Source organism: Loxodonta africana, chromosome 4, assembly GCF_030014295.1.
Source record: "Loxodonta africana isolate mLoxAfr1 chromosome 4, mLoxAfr1.hap2, whole genome shotgun sequence".
Lineage (NCBI taxonomy): Eukaryota > Metazoa > Chordata > Mammalia > Proboscidea > Elephantidae > Loxodonta > Loxodonta africana.
In genome coordinates, this window is record NC_087345.1 from 144,812,994 (window position 1) to 144,840,511 (window position 27,518).

A 27,518-nucleotide genomic window follows, 5' to 3' on the forward strand; every position below is an offset into this window, starting at 1 on the left:
CGGCGGGGCGCCTTGCAAACATCCTGGGGCCTCCAGCCTCTTCCTGCCCCACCCTCCATCCTCGCACCGCGGAGCACCAGGAGGGGAGGGGTTAAGCAATTTCCGAAAGTGTCCGCCTGGGCGTTACGTTTCCTGGTTCTCAGCGGTCCTCCCTCCGCTCGGGTGACGCGCCAAGGCTTTGACCAAATATGTCCGTTCCCTCCTCCCTCGACCGGCGCCTGCCATCCACAAGCGCCCCCGAGCCGCGGGGCTGGCACTTAAACGTCTCCCTCCCTCAGTGTCCAGGGCCGCCTGCCGACTCAGGGCCAGTACCGCAGTGAGCGCCACCGCAGTAAGCGCCACCACCGCTCCAGACCACACCTTTCCTCCGAGCCCTCCTCCGCGATGCCCTTCAGGAAAGGTAGGCAGAGTGTCTCTGGCTTCCAAAACTAACTTGTTGAAGGGTGTGGGTACAGATGCTCGGCTCTCTGGGGGACGTGAGATCTGCGCTGTGGCCGGGCACTGACCGGCGGTGCGGGCTTGGGCTCCGCGAGCCTCCGTCCGCCGTCAGGTACGGAAAGCCCCACGCGCCCGGGAGCGCTGCTGCGATGCTTGGGTGCTGGCCCGCCGGCTCGGTGTCGAGACTCGGTGCCGCATTGGTCCCTCGGCCCCGCAGCCCCGATTGCGCCCGCGGGAAACCTCGCGGGGAGGCCGGCGACTCCGCGGCGGAAACCATCTGCCCGAGACTGCGCAGCGCTGGAGGGCAGAGGGCAGTGCGCAGAGCGTCCGCCGAGAGTCGCGGGAGTTTTAACAAAACCCCCAGTTCTGCTGCGTTCAAGTCCCGAAAAGCTGACTAAGTAGGGGTCGAGAATTTCAGTGTTCTCTCCTGGAGATTTTAGTTTTATCCCTTGGTGGGAGCTTTGCGCGTTTGATACCGGTTGCTCACTCTGACTGCAGTCTGCGTCCTGGAGAGGGGTTGGAGAGGCGGGGGAGGCCGCGCTGTGGTGGAGAGGCAGATGTGTGTGAGAGTTCTCCCACTCCACTTTTCTAGCCCTATGACAATGACAAAGTTATTTAACCACTCGAATCCTCAGTTTCTTCATAAGCAAAATGAAAACAACTGTAATAGGGACGGCTGTGTGAGGATCGGTGAGACCAGCTGGCCTAGGAAGGTGCCCTCCGGCAAGACCTTCTGCCTGGCACGCTTGCTTGCATCAAGCACCCCACTTGGTCCAGATTCTGCAGGCCCTTTCTCTCTGCGATTACTCTAGCATTTACGCTCTTTCACTCATGACTTTCTCCTTTGCACATGGCGGTGCGAAAGGACTGCCAGAAAGTCTCAGTTACCCGGGAAGGGGGTCGCGGTTGTGTTTGGCCCCATTTTACAAGTCAGGCGGTGATGGAGGCCCAGCCGCTCCTCCAGGTTGTCTAGCTCTCCCTGCTAGGGCTGGGCTGGAACTTTGGGGCTGCGCTCAGGTCAGAGCCTGAGGATAGAAGATAGAGCGATAGAAATAGGAGTTGCCAGACTGCCTTTGAGGATGAGGGGACTTAATTTTAATTTCAAACTCGGAGCTGTCTGGCTTCTACGTTTTCTATTTGTGTTGGGAGGGGCTTGGGCTCGGGCGACCAATTGTCACTCAAGACCCAAGACGCCCCTCCGTCCCCCACCCCCACTTGAGTACAGTTGACCCCAAAGAACTGACAGAAGCAGCCTCAGCTCCTCGGATACCTAGGATGCATGCTGTGTGGCTTTCTGTCCCACTCCCTCCACCCCAGTGGTGTCACTAGGGTTGGTGTCACCCAGTGCTGATAACTCATGGCGTAACCCCCCCATGCTAATTACCACAGTATTATAGCTAAAACACCAGAAAATTTGACAAAATCATAGACTATAAAAACACTGCAAGCAAGGAGAACATCAGTGCTTGAAACAGGTGATTCAAAGCATCATTGTAGTCAGGTAATAATGATAACTCTGACAGGAGCGCATTAGAAGGTTCAAAAAGTAAATTAGCATAGAGTTTAGCCTCGTAGGTATATTGATACATGTAAACTGGGTTTACAGAAACATGTTTTTGTTGTTATAACTCTAGGGATATTTTTATAGACAGTCATTCTGGTGTCACCCCCTCTGACAGTGTCATCTAGTGCAGTCCATATCCCCCTAGTGATGCCACTGCTTCATCCCACCTTTCTTGCCTCTATCTCAACTTCTCTCATAATTCAGATTGTCAGGTTGCTAGTGACACCATACTGGCCTTTGTCCTTTAAACAGAGGTTGCTAAGATGCCATTATGAGCCCCTTGCTGTGGAGGGAGGTGGTTGATGCTGCCTGCCCTGTTGAGGATGCAAAGATGGGAGAGGGTGGTGAGAAGGAAGCCGACAGCTAAAAAACAAGGGTGATGAGATCTGTTCCATCCTCAGTCAGCTGATGCCATTTAGTCCCATGGTCACCGTCTTCAATGTCATCGTCATTGTTATATTATGTGGGTACCTTGCTTTGCCAGGCTCTCAGAGCTCCTCCCCCTCATTTAAATGCAGTGTTAACAGTCATTTATCTTGCGGAGTTCATCACTTCCCTTGCCTGCTCTTGTCATTTTAATCTCTGATGGCAAACTCCTCCAAGGTAAAGACATCTATTTACCAGCCACAGGATTCAGGACATTGCCTCATGCAGCTAGGCACTAAATAACTGGGCTACTAAATTATTTTTTATCTGTGAAAATTTTGCTTTATGACAGTATATTTTAGTGCCTTGTTAGATCACACTGGACAAAAACACTTGCAAACTGCCAACCAGGTATAGCTTTTTTTTTTTTTAATCTTTAAGAGGCAGAGCTGCAATGAGAGGAAAATACTGTATACCCGTTCTGTGGATGCTACTTCCTGAAGGTCCCAGGGTGAGAAGAAGTTGTTGTTTGGAATAAATGCTGTTTAACCTTTTGATGTAAGCTAGGACATGGATAGACTCTGGAGGACTTTACGTCTAAGGCAGAACTTCCCTACTTTATTGAGTTGTGATCCCTTTGAATTTACACGTAAGCACCAAAAAAAAAAAAAAAAAAAAACCTATTGCCATCGAGTTGATTCCGACTCATAGTGACCGTACCAAAACCAAACCAAACCCAGTGCCGTCAAGTCGATTCCGACTCATAGCGACCCTATAGGGCAGAGTAGAACTGCCCCATAGAGTTTCCAGGGAGCTCCTGGCGGATTTGAACTGCCAACCTTTTGGTTAGCAGCCATAGCACTTAACCACTACACCACCAGTGACTGTACAGCAAGTAGATATTAGAGGGAGACAGGGCTTAGTTCAGTACAGTGGGGAAATGTCATCTGTAACTGCTTGGAAGTGAAAAGGTCTGGCTTGTGAGAGAGAGAGTGCAGTACTCGACTCCTGGAACTGTTCAGAAGTGGTGGAGATCTCAGTAGATACATTCTTTTATACTTTTTGAATTTTGAACCATCGGAATGTATTACCTATTCAGAAAATAATGTAGAAAGCCATAGGAAAAGAAAAGACTTTGCTACCACCTCCACCGCCACCCCCAAACCAGAGAAGCCAGATGGAGAAAGACTTCCTCAGTGGGATAGAAGGTTAGAAGAGATGCCTGCCAATGCCCTTTTCCATTTCCCACTGTCTCTGTGTCTTGACAAGCGTAAGACTTCAGGGTTAGGTCAGGGCCCCAGCAGGAAACACATGGCATACTTGTATTGAGTAAGTTGAGAAGAGTTTAATAAAGGGACTATTACCAAGGTTTGGGTAGGGTATAGGAAAACCACAAAGGGTAGTGCAGAACACTAGTCATTACCCTCCCTAGGCCTAAAAGCGTAAGGGGCAGAGCAGTTACTAGCGACAGCTGCCTGATAGGAGTGGTGGCCTCCCCTGGAAGGACGCAGGCAGCTTGTGGTAACTCCTCAGGGAGGAAACTTGGACAATGGACATCCAGACCTCACTCCCTCTGACCTCATAGCATTGGTAGAACTCAGCTGAAGCCAGAGCCCATTGATGTTGTGCATATAGGTCAGTCTGCTGGGACAGAGACCTGGGTGCATTTACCTTTTGGTGGAGAGTGGAGGTGGCAGGACAAACAAAGGTCATTACCTAAGGATCTTACCTACTGGTTCTGTGCCTTGCATATGGGAGGAGCTCAACAAATTGTTATTGGATTTAACTGGGGCCAAGTTGAGTGATGGTATGACATGGCATTTATTTGTTCATTCTCTAGGCTGAGCACTTGTATGTACCAGGCACTCACTAGGTACTAGGTGAATACCACAGATGTAGTGGAGTTAACCTCCTATGCTCTCCAACAAGTGCCAAGGAGGCGTTAGTCAGACGTCAGAACAAAGCAGTTTTTTGGGGGGGATTTAGGTGAAAGTTTACAGAGCAAATTAGTTTCTCATTGAACAGTTAATACACAGATTGTTTTGTGATATGGGTCGCCAACCCCATGACGTGTTAACACTCTCCCCTTCTCCACCCCAGGTTCCCTGTTTCCATTTGTCTAGTTTTCCTGTCCCTTACTACCTGCTTGTCTTTGCTTTTGGGCTGGTGTGCTATGATTGAACATGATTGAACTATGAAGCACGTCCTTAACGTGTGTTATTGCTGGCCCTACAGACTTGTCTAATCTTTGGCTGAAGGGTGAACCTCAGGAGCGACATCAGTGCTCAGTTAAAAGGGGGCATACTTTTGGGGTTTCTCCAAAGAACAAAGCAGTTTTTTTTTTTTAATAATTTTTATTGTGCTTTAAGTGGAAGTTTACAAATCAAGTCAGTCTCTCACACAAAAAACCATATACACCTTGCTAAAAAAACACACTCCCAATTTTTCTTCCCCCAATGAGACAGCCTGCTCTCTCCCTCCACTCTCTCTTTTCATCAGCTTCTAACCCCCTCCACTCTCTCATTTCCCCTCCAGGCAGGAAATGCCAACCTAGTCTCAAGTGTCCACCTGATCCAAGAAGCTCACTCCTCACCAGCATCCCTCTCCAACCCATTGTCCAGTCCAATCCATGTCTGAAGAGTTGGCTTCGGGAATGGTTCCTGTCCTGGGCCAACAGAAGATCTGGGGGCCATGACCACCGGGGTCCTTCCAGTCTCAGTCAGACCATTAAGTCTGGTCTTTTTATGAGAATCTGGGGTCTGCATCCCACTGCTCTCCTGCTCCCTCACGGGTTCTCTGTTGTGTTCCCTGTCAGGGCAGTCATCGGTTGTAGCCAGGCACCATCTAGTTCTTCTGGTCTCAGATGATGTAGTTGCTGGTTCATGTGGCCCTTTCTGTCTCTTGGGCTCGTAATCACCTTGTGTCCTTGGTGTTCTTCATTCTCCTTTGATCAGGTAGGTTGAGACCAATTGATGCATCTTAGATGGCTGCTTGCTAGTGTTTAAGACCCCAGACGCCACTCTTCAAAGTGGGATGCAGAATGTTTTCTTAATAGATTTAATTATGCCAAATGACTTAGATGTCCCCTGAAACCATGGTCCCCAGACTTCTGCCCCTGCTATACTGGCCTTGGAAGCATTCAGTTTATTCAGGAAACTTCTTTGCTTTTGGTTTAGCCCAGTTGTGCTGACCTCCCTGTATTGTGTGCTGTCTTTCCATTCACCTAAAGTAGTTCTTATTTTTTTTTTTAATTAGTGAATACCCCTCTCCCACCCTGCCTCCCTCCCCCCTCTCGTAACCACAAAAGAATGTTTTCTTCTCAGTTTAAACTATTTCTCAAGTTCTTATAATAGTGGTCTTATACAATATTTGTCCTTTGGCAACTGACTAATTTCACTCAGCGTAATGCCTTCCAGGTTCCTCCATGTTATGAAATGTTTCACAGATTCCTCACTGTTCTTTATCGATGCGTAGTATTCCATTGCGTGAATATACCATAATTTATTTATCCATTCACCTGTTGATGGGCACCTTGGTTGCTTCCATCTTTTTGCTATTGTAAACAGTGCTGCAGTAAACATGGGTGTGCATATATCCGTTCGTGTAAAGGCTCTTATTTCTCTAGGATATGTTCCAAGGGGTGGGATTGCTGGATCGTATGATAGTTCTATTTCTAGCTTTTTAAGGAAGTGCCAAATCGATTTCCAAAGTGGTTGTACCATTTGACATTTGCACCAGCAGCGTAGAAGTGTTCCAATCTCTCCACAGCTTCTCCAACATTTATTGTGTTTTTGGATTAATGCCAGCCTTGTTGGAGTGAGATGAAATCTCATTGTAGTTTTGATCTGCATTTCTGTAATGGATAATGATCATGAGCATTTCCTCATATATCTGTTAGCTACCTGAATGCCTTCTTTAGCGAAGTGTCTATTCATATCTTTTGCCCATTTTTTAATTGGGTTATTTCTCTTTTTGCAGTTGAGTTTTTGCAGTATTATGTAGATTTTAGAGATCAGGCACTGATCAGAAATGTCATAGCTAAAAACGCTTTCCCAGACTGTAGGTAGTCTTTTTACTCTTTTGGTGAAGTCTTTGGATGAGCATAAGTGTTTGATTTTTAGGAGCTCCCAGTTATCTAGTTGTTCTTCTACATATGTTATAATGTTTTCTATACTGTTTATGCCATGTATTAGGGCTCCTAATGTTGTCCCTATTTTTTCTTCCATGATCTTTATCGTTTTAGATTTTATATTTAGGTATTTGATCCATTTTGAGTTAGTTTTTGTGCATGGAGTGAGGTATGGGTCTTGTTTCATTTTTTTGCAGATGGATATCCAGCTATGCCAGCACCATTTATTAAAAAGACTGTCTTTTCCCCATTTAACTGTTTTGGGGCCTTTGTCAAATATCAACTGCTGATATGTGGATGGATTTATGCCTGGATTCTCAATTCTGTTCCATTGGTCCATGTATCTGTTGTTGTACCAGTACCAGGCTGTTTTGACTACTGTGGCTGTATAATAGGTTCTAAAATCAGGTAAAGTAAGGCCTCCCACTTTGTTCTTCTTTTTCAGTAATGTCCTATTTATCCGGGGCCTCTTCCCCTTCCATATGAAATTGGTGATTTGTTTCTCCATCTCATTAAAGAATGTCATGGGGATTTGGATCGGAATTGCATTAAATGCATAGATTGCTTTTGGTAGAATAGACATTTTTGTAATGTTAAGTCTTCCTATCCATGAGCAAGGTATGTTCTTCCACTTATGTAAGTCTCTTTTGGTTTCTTATAGAAGTGTACTGCAGTTTTCTTTGTATAAGTCTTTTACATCTCTGGTAAGATTTATTCCTAAGTATTTTATCTTCTTGGGGGCTACTGTAAATGGCATTGATTTGGTGATTTCCTCTTCGATGTTCTTTTTGTTGGTGTAGAGGAATCCAACTGATTTTTGTATGTTTATCTTGTATCCTGATAATCTGCTAAACTCTTCTATTAGTTTCAGTAGTTTTCTGGAGGATTCCTTAGGGTTTTCTGTGTATAAGATCATGTCATCTGCAAATAGAGATACTTTGACTTCTTCCTTGCCAATCTGGATGCCCTTTATTTCTTTATCTAGCCTAGTTGCTCTGGCTAGGACTTCCAGCACAATGTTGAATAAGAGTGGTGAGAAAGGGCATCCTGGTCTGGTTCCCAATCTCAAGGGGAATGTTTTCAGGCTCTCTCCATTTAGGGTGATGTTGGTTGTTGGCTTTGTATAAATGCCCTTTATTATGTTGAGAAATTTTCCTTCTATTTCTATTTTGCTAAGAGTTTTTATCATGAATGAGTGTTGAACTTTGTCAAATGCCTTTTCTGCATCAACTGATAAAATCACGTGATTTTTGTCTTTTGTTTTATTTATGTGGTGGATTACATTAATTGTTTTTCTAATGTTGAACCATCCCTGCATACCTGGTATGAATCCCACGTGGTCATGGTGAATTATTTTTTCGATATGTTGTTGAATTCTATTGGCTAGAATTTTGTTGAGGAATTTTGCATCTACCTTCATGAGGGATAAGTCTATAATTTTCTTTTCTTGTGGTGTCTTTACCTGGTTTTGGTATCAGGGATATGGTGGCTTCATAGAATGAATTTGGTAGTATTCCATCCTCTTCTATGCTCTGAAATACCTTTAGTAGTAGTGGTGTTAATTCGTCTCTGAAAGTTTGGTAGAACTCTGCAGTGAAGCGGTCCGGACCAGGGCTTTTTTTTTGTTGGGAGTTTTTTGATTACCTTTTCAATCTCTTCTTTCGTTATGGGTTTATTTAGTTGTTCTACCTCTGTTTGTGTTAGTTTAGGTAGGTAGTGTGTTTCTAGGAATTCCTCCATTTCTTCTAGGTTTTCAAATTTGTTTGAGTATAGTTTTTCATAGTAATCTGATAAGATTCTTTTAATTTCAGTTGGGTCGGTTGTAGTATCACCCATCTCATTTCTTATTCGGGTTATTTGCTTCCTCTCCTGTTTTTCTTCTGTCAGTTTGGCCAATGGTTTATCAATTTTGTTGAGTTTTTCAAAAAACCAGCTTTTGGTGTTGTTAATTCTTTCAATTGTTTTTGTATTTTCTATCTCATTTAGTTCAGCTCTAATTTTTATTATTTGTTTTCTTCTGGTGCCTGTGGGTTTCTTTTGTTGCTCTCTTTCTATTTGTTCAAGTTGTAGGGATAGTTCTTTGATTTTGGCCCTTTATTCTTTTTGTATGTGTGGATTTATTGTTATAAATTGGCCTCTGAGCACTGCTTTTGCTGTGTCCCAAAAGTTCTGATAGGAAGTGTTTTCATTCTCATTGGAAATTCTATGAATTTCTTTATTCCATCCTTAATGTCTTCTAAAATCCAGTCTTTTTTGAGCAGGGTATTGTTCAGTTTCCAAGTGTTTGATTTCTTTTCCCTGCTTTTCCTGTTATTGATTTCCACTTTTATGGCCTTATGATCAGAGAAGATGCTTTGTAATATTTCAATGTTTTGGATTCTGCTAAGGTTTGCTTTATGACCTAATATATGGTCTATTCTAGAGAATATTCCATGTGCACTAGAAGAGAAAATATAATTGGTTGCTGTTGGGTGGAGTGTTCCGTATATGTCTACGAGGTCAACTTGGTTGACTGTGGCATTTAGATCTTCCGTGTCTTTATTGAGCTTCTTTCTGGCTGTCCTGTCCTTCACTGAAAGTGGTGTGTTGAAGTCTCCTACTATTATTGTGGAGCAGTCTATCTCATTTTTGAATGCTGATAGAGTTTGTTTTATGTATCTGCAGCCCTGTCATTGGGTGCATAAATATTTAATATGGTTATATCTTCTTGGTGTATTGTCCCTTTAACCATTATATAGTGTCCTTATCCTTTCGGATGGATTTAACTTTAAAGTCTATTTTGTCAGAAATTAATATTGCCACTACTGCTCTTTTTTGATTGTTGTTTGCTTGATAAATTTTTTTTTCCATCCTTTGAGTTTTAGTTTGTTTGTGTCTCTAAGTTTAAGGTGTGTCTCTTGTAGGCAGCATATAGATGGATCTTTTTTTAAAATCTATTCTGCCACTCTCTGTCTCTTTATTGGTGCATTTAGTCCATTTACATTCAGCGTAATTATGGATAGGTATGAATTTAGTGCTGTCATTTTGATGTCTTTTTTTGTGTGTTGACAGCTCCTTTTTCCCACTTGATTTTATGTGCTGAGTAGATTTTCTTTATATATTGTCCTTTCCTCATATTTGTTGTTGTTGATTTTTTTCCTGCTGAGTCTGTATTTTTCCCTTATATTTTATTTTGATGAATAGGATAGTTCGTTTCCTTTGTGGTTACCTTATTATCCTTGTTTTTCTAAATTTATAACTAACTTTTCTTGGTATTGCAGTATCTTCCTGTCCATATGAAAGGTGTATGATTACATTTCTTAGTCCCTCTTTATTATTTTAATGTTGTCTTCTTTTATATAATAACATCGCCTTTAGCCTGTGTTGGGCTTTTTTTTTTTTTTTGATTTCCTTGTCTGCGTTGACTTCTGGTTGCTCTGCCCCAGTGTTCTAGTCTTGGGTTGATACCTGATATTACTGATTTTCTAACCAAAGAACTCCCTTTAGTATTTCTTGTAGTTTTGGTTTTTACGAATTCCCTCAACTTGTGTTTACCTGGAAAAGTCTTAATTTCACCTTCATATTTAAGAGACAGTTTTGATGGATATATGATTCTTGGCAGGTGATTTTTTTTCCTTCAATTTTTTAAATGTCATCCCATTGCCTTCTTGCCTGCATGGTTTCTGCCGAGTAAAAAAAACCGAGTAGTCCGAGCTTATTCTTATTGGCTCTCCCTTGTAGGTGACTTTTCTTTTATCCCTCACTGCTCTTATAATTGTCTCTTTATCTTGGTTTTGGCAAGCTTGATTATAATATGTCTTGGTGACTTTCTTTTAAGATCTACCTTATGTGGAGTTCGATGAGCATCTTGGATAAATATCTTCTCATCTTTCACAGTATCAGGGAAGTTTTCTGCCAACAAATCCTCAACAATTTTCTCTGTATTTTCTGTTATCCCTCCCTGTTCTGGGACTCCAATCACTCGTAGGTTATTTCTCTTGACAGAGTCCCACATGATTCTTAAAGTTTCTTCATTTTTTAAAATTCTTTTATCTGATTTTTCTTCAAATATATTAGTGCCAAGTGATTTATCTTCAAGTTCAGAAATTCTAGCTTCTACTTGCTCAATTCTGCTCCTCTGACTTGCTATTGAGTTATCTAATTCTGTAGTTTTATTGTTAATCTTCTGAATTGCTGATTGCTGTCTGTCTATGGATTTTTCCAGCTTATTAAACTTTTCATTATGTTCCTGAATAATCTTTCTAATTTCTTCAGTTGCTTTATCTGTGTGTTCCTTGGCTTGTTCTGCATATTGCCTCATTTCCTTCCTGATGTCTTGAAGGGTTCTGTATATTAAACTTTTGTATTCTGCATCTGGTAATTCCAGGAATGCACTTTCATCTAAAAGATCCCTGGATTCTTTGTTTTGAGAGCCTGTTGAGGTGATCATGGCCTGTTTCTTTATGTGACTTGATATTGACTGTTGTCTCCGAGCCATCTATAAGTTACTGTATTAGTTTATGCTTGCTTACTGTGTCATAGCTGCTTGCTTTGTTTTGTTTTGTTATACCCCCATGGGTTGCTTGAGTGAGCTAGCTTGATTATTTTCACCTTTGGAGCTCTGGTGTCCTGTTCCCAGCTGGCTAGAGCTGTTATCAGGTATATCAGTCTAGGAGTCCATTCAGTTTTCTTGTATGAATTCAGCTCAGGTTTCCAGGTAGCTGATATGAAGTGTGTGGTACAGGCTCTGTCCTACAGTTTTAGAGGGGCAGGAGTGATTGGTGTATACACCCATATCTGACTGCAGCAGGGGGTCACGCTCTGAACAAGGCAGGGGGCTGAGAACTGACCCCCAAGTGTCTCTGAGGAAAACGCATCTCTGTTCCCTAGAGCGTGCTAGTGGGTGGGCTCTGCAGAGGGACCATGGGCATCCAAAGATTTTGTTGTAAGGACTGGGAGGTACCAGTTATCCCTGGGCCCCTGTTGTGGGTGGCTGGGTGACCCAAGTGGAGCCACCAGTCCTTAGGTGCCTTTTGTGGGTAGGTGAGGACCTTGTTTAGTAGGTAAAGCAATGTCAAACTTCAAACACCTACCTCTCCACCACACCACTGAAAGGGTTGGAGTCTGCCAACAAGGGCCTATTCTCCTAAAATAGGCCCACACAGGTTCATGCAGAAGGGAAAGGTGCTCAAGGTCCACGGACTGTTTATGCCTGGACAGGAGCCGGTTCTGTCCTGAGCTCCCCCAGTTAATGGAGCTAGCAAATTATCTTTTCCCCCGAGTTGGAAATTTTTTCCTTCCCCCAGGCCGGGAGGATGGCTTCAGGTGCTCAACAGAGTCTATCTCAGGCCTAGGGATTCAGCTGCTGAAGCCGGCTTGGTGGGTGAGGGGCACGGTAAAATATATGCAAGTACTTAGCTTTTGCCGAGAGCACCCTTCTCCTCAGGTTCCGGAGGTGTAAGTGGGCTGTGTGGCTGGCTGCTTCTCCCTGAGGAAACTGCAGCCCAAAGCTAGGACCAGCCCACCGCCGCTGCCGCCGCTGCTGCTGCTCCAGGAATGGTGCCTGAGGGCTCCCCGCAATTCAGGTCTGGTAACTCTTCTCCGCTTCTGAACCGTCTCTTCCTTCCCCTGCCCCTCAGTTCGTTGTCTAAGCTTGCCTTTGATGCTCAGGGCTCCCAGCTTGTCACAAATATACTCGTTTCACTTGTTTTTTCCGGTCTTTGTTGTAAAGAGGGCTCGACGGAAGCCTCTGTCTATTCCGCCATCTTGGCTCCGCCTCGAGAACAAAGCAGTTTTGGGTCAGAAAGCACCAGCTAAAAAAAAAAATGGACTCTGGATTGGGAGCTATGTGGCCTGACAGACCACACTGGACTGTCAACAGGCTGTGGTTGTGTTGGTGTCATGGTGGTGGCTGGAATTGAGCAGCCATGCTGCCCTTACTCAGGGTGAGACTCAAGTAGCAGCTGACAATGACCTTCTTGGCCCTAGGCAGGTGGGAAAGACATGCAAGCACTGCCTTCAGTGCTCACACCTCTTCTTTGCCAGTCTCCAGGGTAATGGTGGCTGCAGAGGGAGGATAGAAGTTGGACCTTTGGCCAAGCTCTCTGGATTGGGAAGTAGATCTTTAGAAGTAGGTTTTGAGGTGGATTTGAATAAGGAGAAGAAAATGTCTTGACATGAAACATGGGAGAAATTCGTAAGAACAAAAAGGGCAGGAAGGACGTAGGCTAAACCCAGGAAGGAATGTTATAACAGGGTGGTTAAATAGGCAAATGGATTATGAAGGGAGGCTGAGGCAGTGCCTTCTCTGGAGAACTTGAAATGTAAGATAGATGAATTTTCTCAGGTGGTTTAGATGTGGCTGTACTTGAAGATTGGGGTCTTGACTAAATCCTTGAAGTGCTCTTCAGGTCCAGAATGCTATAAAAATGCCTTCAGATAACGGCATCCCAAGGTTTCTTTCTTTTTTTTTTTTATTGTGATCTAAGTGAAAGTTTACAAATGAAGTCAGTCTCTCATACAAAAATTTATAGACACCTTGCTATATACTCCTAGTTGCTGTCCCCCTAATAAGACCGTATACTCCTCTCCACCCTGTATTTCTGTGTCCATTCAGCCAGCTTCTGTCCCCCTCTGCCCTCTCATCTCCCCTCTAGACAGGAGCTGCCCACATAGTCTCCTGTGTCTACTTGATCCAAGAAGCCACTCCTCACCAGTATCATTTTCTTACAGTCCAGTCCAATCCATGTCTGAAGAGTTGGCTTTGGGAACGGTTCCTGCCTTGGGCTAACAGAAGGTCTGGGAACCATGACCTCTGGGGTCCTTCTAGTCTCAGTCAGACCATTAAGACTGGTCTTTTTATGAGAATTTGAGATCTGAATCCCACTGCTCTCCTGCTCCCTCAGGGGATGTCTGTTGTGTTCCCTGTCAGGGCAGTCATTGGTTGTAGCCGGGCACCATCTAGTTCTTCCGGTCTCAGGCTGATGTAGGCTCTGATTTATGTGGCCATTTCTGTCTCTTGGGCTCATAATTACCCAAGGTTTCTTTTTTAAAAAAATATTTATTTTGCTGTTGTTGAGAATATACACAGCAAAACATATACCAATTCAACAGTTTCTACATGTACCATTTAGTGATATTGATTATATTCTTCGAGTTGCACAACCGTACTCACTGTCCTTTTCTGAGCTGTTCCTTCTCCATTAACACAAACTCACTGCCCCCTAAGGTTCCTGCATGATCTTTCAAGTTACTGATGTCAATTTGATCCTGTATATATAGTTCTTAAAAGGCATAATGCTCAAGGCAGACTTTTTTTTACTAATTAAGGTGAACGATTTTTTGGTTTTAAGAAGACTTCAGGGGATATATATATATATAATTGTGCTTTAGGTGAAAGTTTATAGCTCAAGTTAATTTCTCATTCAAAAATTTATACACATATTGTTTTGTGACATTGGTTCCAATCCCCACAACGTGGCAGCATGTTCCTCCTTTCCACCCCAGGTTCCCTGTGCCCATTCGTCCAATTGCTGCCCCTTCCTGCCTTCTCATCTTGCTTTTGGACAGGAGCCATATATTTGAACTAAGAAGCATGTTCCTCACGTGCGTTATTTTTTGTTTTGTAGGCCTGTGTAATCTTTGTTTGAAAAGTGGGCTTCAGGGATGGTTTGAGTTCTGGGTTAGCAGAGTGTCTGGGGCCCATAGTTTCAGAGGTTCCTCCAGTTCCTGGAAGATCGGTAAGTCTGGTCCTTTTTCGTGAATTTGAATTCTGTTCTACTTTTTTCTTTTGCTCTGTTCGGGACTCTGCTGTGATCTCAGGGGATATTTTTGGTTTAAAGTTTAAGGATTTTCTTAGAGCAATAGCTTCAAGGGTTTATCTAACCTTCATGGCTCCAGGAAGCCTGGAGTTCATGAGAATTTGAAATTCTGTTCTGCATTTTCCCCCTTTTGATCAGCATTCTTCTACAGAATCTTTGATCAAAATGTTCAGTAATCATAGACAGGCACCATCCAGTTCTTCTCGTCTCATGGCAAAGGAAGTAGTTGTTCATGGAGGCAATTAGCTACACAGTCCATATTTTCCTTCTGTTCCCGACACTCCTTCTTTTGCTCCAGGTGAATAGAGGCCAATTGTTTTGCCTTAGACAGCTGCTTGCAAACTTTTGAGACCTCAGGCAGTATGCAAGGAACTAGAAGGTAGAACAGAAGCACTAAACAAATTATTAGCCAATTAATTGGCTGTCCCATGAAACTATGACCCTAAACCTCCAAACCAAGAAATCAAATCTCATGAGGTGTCTGGTTGTACATAAGCAGCCTCAGCTGCTCTGTGCAAGAAAAGACCTGGTGATCTGTTCCTGTAAACATTAAACAAACCCATTGTCGTCGAGTCAATTCAGAAGCACAGCGATCCTATAGGATAGAGTAGGTGGTGGATTCAAACTGCCTACCTTTTGGTTAGCAGCCGAGCTCTTAACCACTGTGCTACCAGGGTTCCCCTGTAAAGATTTACAGCCTAGGAAACCCTATGGGGCAGTTCTCTATAGTCCTATGGGGTCTCTAGGAATTGGAATCAACTTGAAGGGACCTAACAACAACATGTCAGGCACAAACCATATAGTATGATAAGCCTACCATAATCAACAGCTTCTTTCACATTAGAGACAAGTAGAGAAACAGATTCAGATGCCTGAATCTTCTCCTAACACCCGTTCTTATCTTTGAGGATGGATGCAATGCAGATGAAAAGCAACGTAGATGGCAGGTCAACAGGGTCTGGAGGGCAGTGCTGTCATAGGTGCTGAACTCATAAACCCTGGTAGGAGTGTCACTGAGAATGATGGGCCATCCAGATGTCAAGGCAACAGCTGCACAAGGTGCTGCCAGGAGGGCTTTGGTCCTTGCTAGGCACAAAGTTTCCATGGATGCTGAGGGAACATGATGGAAAAACAGGATACACCATCTCAAGGGATGAATCTCTTTTAGAATTCCTGTAGGTTGGCCACTTGCAACAGGAACTGAGTCAAAGGTAGGTCAGCACTTGTGGGCCCTAAATCTGGGACCTCTCTTTCTTTTGTCTCCACACTGGAATTACAAAGAGCAGACTCTGAAACGACATAGTACACAGGGAGGGGTGGGTGGGTACTGATGCCTTCATTCCTTTGTTAAGTTCATATGCAGTGCTAGGCACTATACTCGGCTCTGGGTTTCTACCTCAGTAGGTTATTTTCTTAGTTATCTAGTGCTACTATAACAGAAATACCACAAGTGGATGGCTTTAACAAAGATAAATTTATTTCTTCACAGTAAAGTAGGCTAAAAGTCCAAATTCAGGGCATTAGCTCCAGGGGAAGGCTTTCTTTCTGTCTGCCTTCTCAACAATCTTCCTCCAGACTAGGAGCTTCTCCACACAGGGACCCCGGGTCCAAAGGATGCGCTCTGCTCCTGGCACTGCTTTCTTGGTGATATGAGGTCCCCCCATCTCTGCTTGCTTCCCTTTCCTTTTTTATCTCTTGAGAGATAGAAGGTGGTACAGGCCACACCCCAGGGAAAGTCTGTTTACATTGGATCAGGGATGTGACCTGGGAAAGGGTATTACAATCCCACCCTAATCCTCTTTAACATAAAATTACAATCACAAAATGGAGGACAACCACAGAATACTGGGAATCATGGCCTAATCAAGTTGACACAATCCATGACAGTTATGTTCTACAGACTACCTCTTCTCTCCTTGGCACGGAGGAGGTTGCTGGTTGTGAAATGGTTCCCTGGGCATTTCAGAGAATCTACCCCTGACATCCACTGCAGGATGCTCCCCAAGGAAAAGGGACCATGTGACATCAACCTTGGGAGGGCACCTGGCAACCAGGCTGAGCAAGCTCAGTTTGATCAGGAGCTTTCTGTCCCCCAGGTTTCCTCTCTGCAGGTTATCACAGGAATTCTCTGCTAACCTTTTATCACTTAGCTGCACCCTTCTAAGATTTTTCCATTAGTATAGTTTCTGCTGTAGTCCGGTGTATTCCTTAGTCTCCATCAAGTGACCAGCCTAGGGCCTCCTCTCAGCCATTCACCTGTAATATTCCTCCCTCACTTTCTTCTCCCCTTCTCAAGCTGAGCCCCACCTTCCCAAATGCCTTCCACCCTTCTCGCTATAATCATACACACACACGCATATATGCTTCTGGTCATTCTTTAAGGCCCTGCTCAAGTTCACATCTACAGTGACACCTTTTCTAACTACTCTCTGCACAGGGTGGCTCTTGCAGGTATATCCTACCCCAAAGCCAGAGTTGAACACCAATTTGTCTTCAGAATGCCTTCTCTATGTTAATTTTGTGAGCTATTTGAATTCGGGCCTGTATCTTTTTTTTTTTTTTTTTTTTTGTGCCTGGTGGTAGCAAGTGCTTTATAAAGTCTTGTACTTGGTTAATATGTTAAAAACTCCATTTTCTTTTGGAATGGATATTTGCAGAGCCAAATTAAGGCCTTTAGAAGCCCTCAACACTAAAAAGATTATGGTCATCCTCCCATATGTAATTTAAAACAAAGACAGTGCCAAGCCATAAATGTAAGGAGGACAAACCCATTTCTGATTTTTACTCTGACCACTATTTTATTGTTTGAAGTATCAATTTCTGAAAACAAAACGTGATGCTACAAGCATGAGTACACTCTGTGTATTGGTTAATTCAGACATGGGAGTCTCATTCAAGAAAGGTTTCTTGTTCTGTTGTATTGTTGTATGCCATCTAGTCGATGCCAACTCACAGTGACCCTATAGGACAGAATAGAACTGCCCCACAGGGTTTCCTAGGCTGAAATCTTCACAGGAGCAGATCATCAGGTCTCTTCTCTCACAGGCTGGTAGGTTCGAACCGTCACTCATTCCACAGAAATATGGTCATTTTTACAGACCAGTTAGTCTGTTAGTGTTTATTAATTGTTACTGTTGGGACAGTTCTGAAAGAGGCTTGGGCAGGTAACCACAGGCAGTAGAAGTCATGACGTGGTAAGCTGCATGAAGCATCAAAGGAGTGCCTGGACTTGCCTCTTTTGAGGAATTGAGTGTGTATAGAAATAACCATGGTATTGGGGAGAAAACACTGACCTGGGAGCTAGGAAACTAGGTACTGACAAGTCCACTTCTATCAGTAACTGGCCGGGTGATCACAAGTAAGTTACTTAGGATCACTTGGCCTCGGTTTGTTGTTGTTAGGGGCCTCAGTTTACCCTTATGTAAAAGGAGGTTGAACTAAGATTCCATCTGACTCTTTTAAGATCTGTGCTTCCCAACTGCTTTGACACTTGTCACACACACTGCATCTCTAACCTTCCAACCTGTGTGGCCAAGTTGGCTGCAGGAGGCAAAAAAGAATTGTGTCTGTACCTTTGGCCTCTGAAGACCTTGTCCTGGGCACCTGGGCCTGTTATCTCCCAGCACCTCCAGGCAAGAGGCCAGGTTTCCAGACAAGTGGCAAATGTTGCACCTCTTCCGGATGCTCCCCAAACATTGTGTATGACTCCTGGCTGCATCTTGTGTCCAGGGTCTGAGGAAGGGGAAGCCCTCATAAGCAGGCAGGCAAGGGATGTCTGAAGAGCAGGAGGGTTTGGTGGTTGTGTCTGCTGCCTCTGAGTAGCCTATACAGATATTGCTCCAAAAGCCATTCCTGACGTGACAGTTCAGCAAACACACTTCCCCCATCCTGTGTTTTAACTGTCAATTTTGTCCGGTCCATATGTTCCTTAGACTTTGATTTGATGACTGAATTTTATGTCAGAATTCAAGCTCCAGGGATACTTACACTTTTCTTCCTATTAATCAAGTCTAGAACTCTGTCTCTGATGTCAGGCCACCATAATCGTGGGCCGGCCCTTCCTTCAGGTAGCTCTAGGCAAAGAATCCTTTGATAGTTTTCTCAGAGTCTAAAGTAATCCTTACTAACAGGTCTTTCCCTTCAGTGAAGAGTGACTACGTAGTGCATTTTCACAGTTGGGCAGATGAAGAGATTTTATTAGGAAAAAAAAAATAGGAAGCCCTATATTTTTGTAAATATATTCAAATATTAGAAAATACAGAAGATGATAAAGTACACAGAAATTGCTCACTAATTTCATGACCTGGAGAGGAATTATTTCCAAGGTTTCTTCCTGGTTGATGAGGACAGTAGAGTGGAACAACAGTAATAGGGGACTTGGCTGCAGATCTATAGAATGTTGCCCCTCTTCCGGGTGCTCCCCAGTGTATATGACTCGTGGCTGCATCTTGTGTCCAGGGTCTGAGGAAGGGGAAGCCCTCATAAGCAGGCAGGCAAGGGATGTCTGAAGAGCAGGAGGGTTTGGTGGTTGTGTCTGCCACCTCTGAGTAGCCTATACAGATATTGTTCCAGAAGCTATTCCTGACGTGACAGTTCAGCAAACACATTTCCCCCATCTTGTGTTTTAACCATCAGTTTTGTCAGAAAGAGAGCTTCCCTCCTCCACCTGTCCTTAGCATGCAGAAAATAAGCAGATTTCTCAGAGGTAGCAGGCCCTTTCTTTGGGCTCTCTTCCCTTGGTGGGCAGGGTTGCTGAAGTGGTACCGATGTTTTTGAGGTAACAACTGTTTTCTGTCTTTGGGTTAAATTGGTTTGCTATCTTGACTGTCTGCTTGAGATTCTGAACTCTAGCCATAGGATCCAGGAAGCCCTCTCCCCTCGGTGCTTAAGTTATCCAGGAGGCTTGGGGAAGTGGGCCAGTGTAGTCACGGGAGTAGAGAAAGGTTTAATCAGTCAGTGGGTGGTGAACAGGAACTTAGTGAGGTGTCTTCAAAGGAAGTGTGGACTCTGAAACAGGAAGAGACAGTGTGTCTGCTCCAGGCCATTGGAAAGATCCATTCTATGCAGACAGACTCTGGGGACACACTGGCTCTCAGCACCATCATGTGACTGTTCTGGCAGCCAGATGCTGGCTTAGAACAATGGGTACAGAAGCATCATTTCTCTGCAGAACAAAACCAGACTCCTGTGGCTCTTATTCCTGGCTGCACATTAGAATTTAACCAGGGAGCTTTTAAAACATTCTCATGCCTGGGCCCCACCCCCCAGAAATTCTGAGTTAATAGTTCTGGGTTAATGCCTAGACAGAAAGTTTCACGAAACAATACTTATCCTTAGAATATGGGGTATACTCTGATGCTTTTCCAGTCTATTCCATTTCATTACAAAAGGTTCTGGTCTTGTTCCAACAGGTTGACTTCAAGGCCACTAATGGGCTGTATAGGGTCACTGAGTTGGAATGAAATTGATGGGAATGGGTTTGTGTTTTTGTTTTTTAATGGACTGTAGCTCTCCATTTTGAAAATACTGTTCTGGCGCTTCACCTGGTACTACAGAGGATGGGAAACTATAAACTACATTTCCCAGATACTCCTTACAGTTAGGGTTCTGCGTGTGATCTTGGTTCTCCGGCAAGATCTGGATGGTGCAAGTGAGGCAGAGGCCCTGAGTTGGGTACTGCTGCTGAGGCACCTGACTTTTCCCAGGGGGCTTCCTGAGCAAGGCGCCGCGCGGTAGGGGCAGTTTCTCAATTGGCGGTGAGCTTCCTGATGTCACAAGAGGCAATCTGCTTGGTAGTTCTGCAATGTGGCTCCAGAATTTGTTTCTGAAAACTGAACCTAGAGACTGTCTTTCAGCATTAATTTCATGTAATAAGTACCTTTCTGTTTAAACTCTCTAGAGTTGATTCAATACTCTAAAGCTGCACCTACACTGATGTGTACTGCTCATAAAGTAAATAGGGAAAGCACAAAAAAGTTAAAAGCACTGATAATTTCTTCATCCAGGGACAACTGTTTCAATATTGGTGACACTTGGGTTGATTCCACTTTTTGGCTATTATGCGTAATACTGTAGTGAACGTTGGTGTACAAGTATCTGTTTCAGGTCCTGCTTCCAAGTCTTTTGGGTATATACCTAGGAGTGGAATTGCTGGGTCAGATGGTAATTCTATGTTTAACTTTTTGAGGAACTGCCAGACTGTTTTCCACAGTGACTGTACCATTTTATATTCCCACCAGCAATGTATAACGGTTCCTATTTCTCTGGATCCTCTTCAACACTTGTTATTTTTCATTTTTCTGATAATAGCCAGTAGTGGGCGTGAAGTGGTAAGCCAGGTGTGGTTTTAAGTGTTGAGGATACAATGAGTAAAACAGAAAAAAATTCCTGCCCTCTGGAGCTTACATTCTAATGGGTGAAGACAGGCAATAAATGGATAAGTAAGTACAGTATGCCCAATGTGGATGAGTGCCGTGGAGAAAAATAAAGCAGGACAGAGGAAGGATAGGGAGAGCTGGGTCAGGTGGGCTGCTGTTGTAAATGGGATGGTCTCTGAGATGTGACATTTGGGCAGAAACTGAGAGTCAGAGTGGACCCTGCTATCTTAGAAGAGCATTTCAGGCCAAGAGAAGTTCAAGGGCTAGGACCCTGAGGCCCACATGGGCTTGAATGTGGGAGGAACATAAGGTGCAGTTGAAGCAGAGTGAGTGTGGGAGAGCCAGGTAGGAGATGACCAGAAAGGTGGCTGGGGGACAGGGGGAGCGGATCATGTAGATCCTTATGGGCCATTGTAAGGCCTTTACCTTGCACTTGGAGTGAGATGAGAAGCCATTGGAGGCTTTTAGTAGAGGGGAGAGGGGTGATATGAATTAACTTTATATTATAGAACACAGACACTGTATATGGCAGTTTTCCTGAGAACAGACTGTTGTGACAAGGGTGAAGCAGGGAGACCAGGTAGGAGTTGTTATCCAGGAGACAGGCCATGATGGCTTAGGTCAAGGTGGTAGAGTTGATGGTGCTTGTAAGTGGTTGGATTCTGAATGTATTTAGAGTATAGAGATGGCAGGATCTGTGGATGGCCTGGATGTGGGGTGAGAGAAAGAGTGAAGTCAAGCATGATTCCTACAGCTGGTAATACCTACCATTGCATGGAAGAGTAGAGGTGGTAGGTTACAGCGAGCTCAGTAACTACGTGCTGAGCAGCTACCACAGTAGCAGCCACTTGCTCCTGCTCTATCTTTGACAGATGCTCTTGTTTGCTCTGGGCAGCCTATACCAGGAAACTGACCTCCCTGAGCAGTGATTTAGTTTCTGTCTGTCATGGATTGAATTGTGTCCCCCCAAAATATCTGTCAACTTAGCTGGGCCATGACTCCCAGTATTGTGTGATTATCCACCATTTTATGTGATTTCTCTGTGTGTTGGAAATCCTATCACTCTGATGTAATGAGATGGATAAGTGGCAGTTATATTGATGAGATACACAATTTTAGATAGTGTCTTAAGCCAATCTCTTTGAGATATAAAAGAGAGAAGCAAACAGAGAGACAGGGGGACCTCATACCACCAAGAAAGCAGTACTGGGAGCAGAGTGCTGCCTTTGGACCTGAGGTTCCTGCACTGAGATGCTCCCAGACCAAGGGGAGTCTGATGGCAAGGACCTTCCTCCAGAGCTGACAGAGAGAGAAAGCCTTCCCCTGGAGCTGGTGCCCTGAATTCAGACTTCTAGCCTACTGGACTGTGAGAGAATAAACTTCTGTTTGTTAAAGCCATCTACTTATGGTATTTCTGTTTCAGCAGCACTAGATGACTAAGACACTGTCCGTGGTTCAAAAGGACTGGGGCTCAGCAGACATTCAGAGATTGAGTGTGCTTTGGGTCAATCACAGACAGATACTTCAAGAATAAACTGGTTCTTAAAATCAAGGTTGATAATTATTGGCATGTATAAAGCTTTAGTGTGATTTACTTATGGGCACTGAGTAGGTATTTTCCAAGTTGGTAGGAAAGCATTTTCTAGGTTTTCTACATTCCCAGTGTTTCCATGTAAATAGCGAATATAGTGGAGGTATGGTAAATATCTCCCAAAAAACCAAACCCACTGCCGTCGAGTCGATTCTGACTCATAGTGACCCTGTAGGACAGAGAATTGCCCCATAGAGTTTCCAAGGAGCACCTGGCGGATTCAAACTGCCGACCTCTTGGTTAGCAGCCGTAGCACTTAACCACTACACCACCAGGGCTTACATAGTAAATACAGCAAATAAAAAACCCACTGTTGTTGAATTGATTCCTACTCTTAGTGATCCTAAAGGACAGAGTAGAACTGCCCCATCGGGTTTCCAAGGCTATAAATCTTTACCGAAGCAGACTGCCACATCTTTCTCCCGAGATGCCGCTGGAGGTTTTGAACTGCAGACCTTTCAGTTAATAGTCCAGCGCTTTAACCACTGCTCCACCAGGGCTCGTTGGGGCTCCTTATACAGCAAATAGTGTATATAAATAGTACCCAATTAAATTTCTGCTCTTTCCTCATTTTCCATAAATTGTGAAGGGTTCCACTGGGGAGGAGAATAAAACCCCATTCTAGGAATGCTTCCTGAACAAACTTAGCTGAGCTACCAGCTGATCAGTTTAGCTTTCAAAAAGAGTGACTGACTTAGCCTGTTTAGCCAGGGATTGTCCTGGTTTTAGCACTGAAAGTCACGTATCCTAACAGTCTCCTCGGTCCCAGGCAAACCAGATAACCCTTGTGCCATCGGCTTGATGACAGCTACATGGCCTCATTTTAGAGAAGTAGGTTTCGAAGTCTCATTAATGTTTGCACAACAGAAAGAAAGAATCCAAATTAATTTTATGGCCCTGGGCTATAGCTTGAAACCATGCAAGATATTTTTAAAACCAATTCTGCCAAACAGACTGTCTTAGCCATCTAGTGCTGCTCTAACAGAAATACCACAAGTGGATGGCTTTAACAAAGGCAAATTTATTTTCTTACAGTTTAGTAGGCTAGACTCCAAATTCAGGGTGTCAGCTCCAGAGGAAGGCTTTCTCTCTGTTAGCGCCGGAGGAAGGTCCTTGTCATCCATCTTCCCCAGGACTAGGGGCTTCTCTACGCAGGAAAATCAGGTCCAAAGGACATGCTCTGCTTCTAGGACTGTTTTCTTGGTGGTATGAGGTCTGACCCCACCCCTGCTCACTTCCCTTTCCTTTTATCATCTGTTGTAAGATAAAAGGTGGTGCAGGCCATACTCCAGGGCAACTCTCTTTACGTTGGATCTGGGGTGTGACCTTAGTAAGGGTGTTATAATCCTACCCTGATTCTCTTTAACATAAAATTATAATCACAACATGGAGGACAACCATACAATATTGGGAATCATGGCCTAACCAAGATGGCACATATTTTGGGGGGACACAATTTAATCCATGACACAGACATATCAGAAAATCAAAATAAAATTTTATCAAGGTACTGCCTCATAGTAAGAATAAAGGAATCTGAATCTTCAAATTGCCTAGTTTCTTCTCTGAAAAATCTAAAACTTGAATGGCATTCCTTTGTAATAAAAATAAGTCAGAGTCAGTTAGCACAGGCTTTACCAAGAATCATGTTTGCTGCTGTCATATTATTTCCTGTGGCCTAGATATGAGTGGAGAACAACAGAGGGAATCCACTTCAGGCTAAAGTCATATTTTGTTCAAATCATGGATTATATAAAAACTTTTCATTTAAAGTCAATTGAATGAACCAAAAGATCATGTTATCACTATGGCTTTATTCTAAAACTTAAAAAAAAAAAAAATTTGGAATGAATACCAATAACTGCTACACAGCATAACAGTAAAATCCTAACCAACACTATAGAAGAACAAACTTTATGGAGCAAGGAGACAGTTCTTTGTTGCATTTATAGATATGTACCATTCTCTGGTTTCTGTTAGAAATAACTAAATGACAAAACCTTTTAAAAACCAGGTAGTATGTAATGTAAGGAAATAAAGAAATTCAACCTCTTTGGTAATCAGGAAAATGCAGATCAAGACCATAACAACAGACACAATTTTATCCCTATTTGCTTGGCAGAAATTAAGAAACCTGACAGTATTAACTGTTGGAGAATGTGGATCAAAAGGATCTCTTATACTTCGCTGGTGGGAGCATAAATTGGTACAGGTACCTTGGAAACAGTTTGGCATTATCTTGTAAAGTTGAAATTCACATACCATAAGGCCAGCAACTCCATTCCTAGGTGTGTTACGGAGACAAGCTTTTGTGCAGCCGATGTTCATACAGTAACGTTCATAGCAGCCCTCTAACAGAAAAACCTGTAAACGCCCAAATGCACATCAGCAGGAGAAAAACGAAATAATGCTTAGTATAGTCACATGGTGGAATACACTATTATGAGCTACACTCAAATGTACAACTACACTCAGTATTACGGATGGCTGAGTGCTTAACGACTGCACTACCAGGGCTCCATACATTTCTTTTAAAAATACAAGATTCAGGATAATGGTTTCTTCTGTTTGAAGGGAGGCAGGGGCAGGGGATGGAGGAACATATAGGGAGAGGTAACTTATTATCAATAATTTAGATGCCAGTTGGCTAATGGGTTCATAGCTGTCTGTTGTATTATTTAATGAAAAAATACAAAAGAGGATGATTCTAAGATCAGTGACCAGTAGTTCCACTCGATAAATGTCCAAGAGACTTGAAAGCAGGGACTCAGACAGATACTTGTACACCAATGTTCACTGCAGCATTATTCACAATAGACAAAAGGCGGAAACAATCCAAGTGTCCATCAACAGATGAGTGGATAAATAAAATGTGGTATATACCTACGTTAGAATATTATTCAGCTATAAAAATAAAAGACATTCTCATACATGCTATGACATGGATGAACCTTGAAAGAAGATGTTGAGTGAAACAGATCAGACACAAAAGGACAAATACTGTGTGATCTCACTTATGTGAAACATCTAGAATACACAAATGCAGACAGACGAAAGTTTATTAGTGGTTACCAGGGACTGAGAGGGGAATGGAGCGTTTTTGCTTAAGGGATACTGAGTTTCTGTTTGAGGTGATGAAAAACTTTTGGAAATGGATAGTGGTGATGGTTTGCACAACATGGTGAATATAAGTAACGTCACTAAATTATACACTTAAAAATAGCTAAAATGGAAATCTTTCTGTTAAATATATTTTACCACAATAAAATTAAAAAAAAAAAGATCATTAATGAAAGATGAACCAAAAATTATGATTAATCCGATTCTCTCTGAGGTCTAAAAATCAAGAGAATGAAATTTTCCCTACTTGTTGAAAGATCAGCAGCTCCCAAAGTTACACATTTTTATTGTTTATAAAATAGTTGTAAAGCAATGAGATTACCGTTTGTGACTACTATAGTGATGGTTTTCTAAATAAAATGGACAAGCATCGAGAAAAGTATGGTAAATGTAAGACTGAATGTCACACTTCATTGAATATAACAGTAACATTTTCTTAATCTTAAAATTCTTGCTTTGTATTTTTACCACTTATGTGTTTTAACAGAAAAATGAAATTATTTGGAAAATTTCTTTTCCAAAAAGCTAAATATGGCCTTTTAAGTAACAGGTCCTCCAGGAAGAGCACACATAGGTGCTAAAACCAAAGAAAAATCCAAACCTGTTGCCCCAGTAGATGCCAACTCATAGTGGGCCCCACAGGACAAAGCAGAATTGTCCTATAGGGTTTCCAATGTTGTAAATCTTTATGCATCTTTCTCCTATGGAGAGACTGGTGGGTTCCAACCACCTACCTTTCTGTTAGTAGCCAAATGCTCAACCACTGCACCATCAGGGTTCTTTATATAGGTGCTAAGTTGAACAAAATAAATGACAGGCAGTCTCGTAATATAAAATGGCATTTCTCTACCCTACCCTTGGGTTAGTTGTACATCTAAAAAGTGGTTCACATCAAGACCTAATCACTCTCTTTTGCTGTTACTGGCTTACATTTAAACTTAAAAACAAACAAAAAACCCAAAAAGTTAAACGTATGTAAATATACATATCTCAGTCAATTTTACATATGCACACATCCATCTAACCATCACCGGGATCAAGCTATAGAACATTTCTATCCTCCCAGAAGGCTACCTTGTGCCACTTTAAATTAAAAAAATCTTCTCCAGCAGTAACTACTATTTTGACCTCTCTCATTATAGATAACCTTTTGCTCCTTCTTGAACTTCACATAGGTGGAATTATACTTTACAGACTCTTTTCTAAGTGGCTTCTTTTGGTCAAAATTTTATGAGATTTATCCCTGTTGTTGCATGTAGAAGTACTTGGTTCATCTTTGGTGCTTTATAGCACTCATTCTGCAAAGGTACCACGAATTTGTCCATTCTATTATTGATGGACATTTGGACTGTTTTCAACTTGGGTTATTACGACCAAAGCTACTATGGACGTTGTATTTTGTGCCCGTAGCATACAGTCTACCTGCGAAGGTAATGCAGGTAATCAAAGACTATGATAAAGGGGTGGTGGGTAAGCAGAAGATACAGTGCTCTGGGAGCCTCGATTCCAGCTGGGAGGTCACGGAGGAGAAAAGACCCCGCAGAAAAGCAGCAGGCGGCGGTAGCTGTACACAGACGATGCTCAGCCCAAGATTCTAAAACCGAGGTCAAGGTGCTCAAACACCCCTCGGTACCCTCTCCAGAAAACTCCGCTTTGGGGAAGGTGCGGTGCACCCTCGCGCTAACCTGAGAGGCCGGTCCCTCTACTCAAGGGTCTCCTGCAGGGTACACCGGCCAGGGGCGCGGTGGGGCCAAGCAGAAGAGCCTCCTCCTCTCGCTGCGGTAGCCCGGGTCGGGCCGTCCGCCCGCCCGCCCGCCCTCTCTGCCGGGACCAGGCAAACTCCGGCGCGGAACTTTGTGGAGCCCAGCTGGCCAGGTCTGGCCCCACCTCCCCAGAACAGGTCAGTCGGGGACCCGCCGCAGCCGCCGGGCGAGGCGGGGCCGAGCCGGGTGGTTGGCGCGGATTGGCCGCGACACGCGGCGCACGGCTCACCGCACGGGCCGGTCAGCACACGCCCCGCCCCGCCCGGTCGCGCTGCACGCTGCGTTCACGTGCGCGCCGCGCGCCCACCCCAGCCTGCCCTGCGCTGTCGCAGCCGCTTTCCTGGGCTCGTGAGCGCGGCGTGCACCAGCGC

General features: G+C 43.6%; 1 protein-coding gene across 1 annotated transcript in view; it reads left to right on the forward strand.

The window, feature by feature from the left end:
• The first annotated feature begins 269 nt into the window (after window positions 1-269).
• Window positions 270-27,518, forward strand: part of PFKFB3 (6-phosphofructo-2-kinase/fructose-2,6-biphosphatase 3) — a 100,022-nt gene continuing 72,773 nt past the window's right edge. Inside the window, exon 1 of the mRNA XM_010590755.3 lies at window positions 270-400. Coding sequence (XP_010589057.1) covers window positions 385-400 — 16 coding nt within the window. The 5' untranslated portion in view covers window positions 270-384. The remainder of the gene's footprint in view (window positions 401-27,518) is intronic.